Below are 3,294 nucleotides of genomic sequence, written 5' to 3'. Positions count from 1 at the left end.
CAAATCACAAAATAAACTGTTAATGAAAAATTTTCATCCGGTTGATCCTTTTGTGTAACGACCGACATCTAGACGTCACAATACATTGTGCAGCGCCTAATTGATAGGCGCTACACGCCTGACCAACATCATATTCTATACTACGTGAAAAATGCTAAGTCAGCGTGCAACGCCTGAAAGCTAGGTGCTAGCGTATAGGCGCTGCACTATCTACACTAGTGACCGCAGTGCATGTTAGGTGGTGGTACGTGGCCCTAGGCTCTGCACTATTTGCACTAGTGGCCACAGTGCATGTGGTACGCGGCCGCCCCATGCAAATCCCATCTCCCCCTAGCCCCTAGCCTCAGCATCCTAGGCCTGCCCTAGCTAGCCCTGCACATCCATCTCTGGATTTAAATTTGACACATGACGGGCAGTCGGACAGGGACATCCATTGCACATCTGCGCATTTCCGTTATGCCTGCACATACATGGCGCTACCATGCACCCCCTACGCTACGAGCTGCTGCTAGAGACTCGGTCTCGTGCAACGCCTACACACTAGGCGTTACACTGTATAGTGTAGCGCCTAGCTTTTAGGCGTTGCACACTGATTTAGCTTTTTTAGATAACTTAGGATGCAACGTTGGCCAGATGTGTAACGCTTGTTAGCTAGACGCTGCACAGTGTAGTGTGATGCCTAAATGTCGGGCGTTACACAAAAATGTCAATCAGATGAAATTTTTTCGCCAACAGTTCATTTTATGAATTTATTTCGTTCATAGGTTAAATTTGTCATTTTTGCCACCTAAAGGATGACTCCTTCGGGGCAAGCCAATCTTCTTCTCCACCCCTTCCGTCATGATCCCCATCCAGGCTCTCTTACAAGGGTCAGCTCACAATACTGCATATGGATGCCAGCTACTTATTAGATACTAGTTACATACCTTAGATACTACCTACAAATGTTGAAGTACAAGTCTAGCCTGTATTTTTCACAGGGTGCGATGACATCTTCTAGTTGCTAAAAGAGAATAAGAAAGCTAGGAAATATCAAATATACCTGTCTTCTCGATCACAATGCCTTGTTGCTAATGGCGTAGTCGATACTCTCTGATCCTTGGAGCATCCTGATGACCCTTTTTATCTGAGGCCTCTTGGTGCGGTCAGGATTCACACATATCATACCTACCTGGATGCATCTCTTTATTTGTTCACAATCTGTTTGTAGGGATACATGCCCAGGAAATCTCTGCAACACATGTCTATGTTTATCAAGTGTCGGTGAAATCAAAACAAACTTATAGAATGTTAGTATACAAAAGGTAAAATGCAACATCCTTTCTATGAAACAAAGACCCCCATTTTGAAATAAGAAATATAATTTCCTTACAAGCTCGATAAATTCATCTTTAGTTGTTGTAGCATCGTCTGGGTAGTGCATGCGCCTTGTTGATACCTCCAAGATTATTCTCTTCATTTGTTGACGGCAAAACTCTAGCGATACATCCTCTGGTGATCTCTGTAACACATTTCTCCATTCGTTAAGTGTCTGTGGGTACAAAACAAACAGAGTAAACATCTACAATGTTAGCACGCAAAAGGTAAATTGTAACAAAGAACTTCATTTTGAAATGCAAAATATTATTTCCTTACAAAGTCGATAAAGTCATCTGGAGGTGTTGTCGTAACGTCTGGGTAGTCCCTACGTCCTGTTATTACCTCCAAGATTATTACACCCAAACTGAATATGTCTGACTTTGGTGTAATTGTACCTCCATGTAAAAATTCTGGTGCCATGTAACCACTGAAACCAATAAGTATACAATTTTAATGTGTTAAAGTGACCCCAATTAGAACAAATTTTTTTCTTATGCCTAGGGCCATTAACTTACAATGTTCCATGGCGTGATGATGTGCAAATAGTTTCTTGTTGGTCAAGTAGTCTTGACAGACCGAAGTCTGTGATTTTTGGTGTCATGACGTCATCGAGCAATATGTTTGCAGGTTTCAAATCCAGGTGAATAATAGGCTTATCAATTTCTTCATGAAGCTGGCATAACCCATAGCAAATTCCCTTGATTATACTGTAACGTGTTCCCCAATCATATCTAGTAGATTTATCTATGTTTGTAAACAGCAAAAGAGCATTCTGAGACCGTTGTCACCTCAAAATCTATGATTATTGTTCTATAGATAATATACAAAAGTACAACAGAATTTTAATGTATGTCCCATTTGTTGATTCTATAAGGCTGATATTGGAACCACCGATTGATCCATCGTAGCCTTTAATATATGTCAATTAAATGCAGTTTTTTTAGAGCTTTGCTCAAAGCTGCTTGTCAAACTTGACGAACTACAATCTTAAATGAAGATGGAACTGAGAAACAACCTGATAGATACTCACCAAGGCTTCCCTTTGGCATATATTCCAAGCAAAGTAACCTTTCAGCAGTCTCTGCAAAAACGTATTTTCCATGGTACGGCAAACATGCACGCCGTACATCATAGCAGTAGCCTACGCATCGCACTATATTGGGGTGCTGAAGCATCATAAGATGACAGACCTCGCTCTCGAATTGCTTCTGCAGGCCTGGCATAAATGATGACACGATCTTTTTGACAGCGATGATTTCCCCATTTGGCATCACTCCCTGTTTGAGGCGTTCAATAGGGTGATGTTAGTTACTGCATACAGATACCTATAGGTTTGTTTGAAACAAAAGAAATGCATGCAGAAATGATCGATCAATCAACTATTTATGTACCTTATATACCACACCAAAACCACCATGGCCAATTATCCGGTCGTCAGAGAAGTTATCCGTGATCTGCTTTAACTCTTCGTATGATATACTCTGTGGTCTTGGATGCGCTGGCTGAGAGTATGGAGTTGCACCATCATCGATGGCCGTCGTGGATCTCTTCGAGGTCGAGCTGCTGCACTCACGGCGATGCTTCGGATTCCAAAAACGCTGCGCAGGCCGGTAGCTGTGCTTGCTGTCGCCCATCTCCTTGAGAAGCTCTTGATTGATTCAAGAATAGATGCGAAAGCAGACACTGCTGAGAGGATCAATATACAGTAAAGCAGGGCCTCTTATTTTAACAGCGCCCGAGCTAGTATGGGGCCGGCCAAAAGAATTATATTGAAGAAAACCATGCCTGAGGTGGATAACTTCTATGCTTTTTGGATCGAGTCGGATGGGATTCTAAACAGCACAAGCACGCACACTTACGTACGTGCGTACGTACGCACGCTTAGATGAATTTGGAAGGGTTGACGAAGTGAGCTTGGGAGCTCGAGAAGTCGGG

General features: G+C 42.5%; 1 protein-coding gene across 1 annotated transcript; it reads right to left on the bottom strand.

Moving 5' to 3' along the window:
• Positions 1-1,054: 1,054 nt before the first annotated feature.
• Positions 1,055-2,843, bottom strand: LOC123158841 (cysteine-rich receptor-like protein kinase 6). The gene is made up of 6 exons (XM_044576670.1): positions 2,751-2,843; positions 2,375-2,636; positions 1,875-2,103; positions 1,636-1,786; positions 1,513-1,531; positions 1,055-1,242 (listed from the first exon to the last, which is right to left on the bottom strand). Exons 2-6 carry the CDS (start codon positions 2,628-2,630, stop codon positions 1,055-1,057), a joined length of 843 nt encoding a protein of 280 aa, XP_044432605.1. The 5' UTR covers positions 2,631-2,636; positions 2,751-2,843.
• Between the last annotated feature and the right edge of the window lie 451 nt (positions 2,844-3,294).

The sequence above is a fragment of the Triticum aestivum genome, chromosome 7B (assembly GCF_018294505.1).
Source record: "Triticum aestivum cultivar Chinese Spring chromosome 7B, IWGSC CS RefSeq v2.1, whole genome shotgun sequence".
NCBI classification, from domain to species: domain Eukaryota; kingdom Viridiplantae; phylum Streptophyta; class Magnoliopsida; order Poales; family Poaceae; genus Triticum; species Triticum aestivum.
The sequence above is the reverse complement of the archived record's forward strand: the minus strand, read 5'-3'. Positions and strand labels throughout refer to the sequence as shown.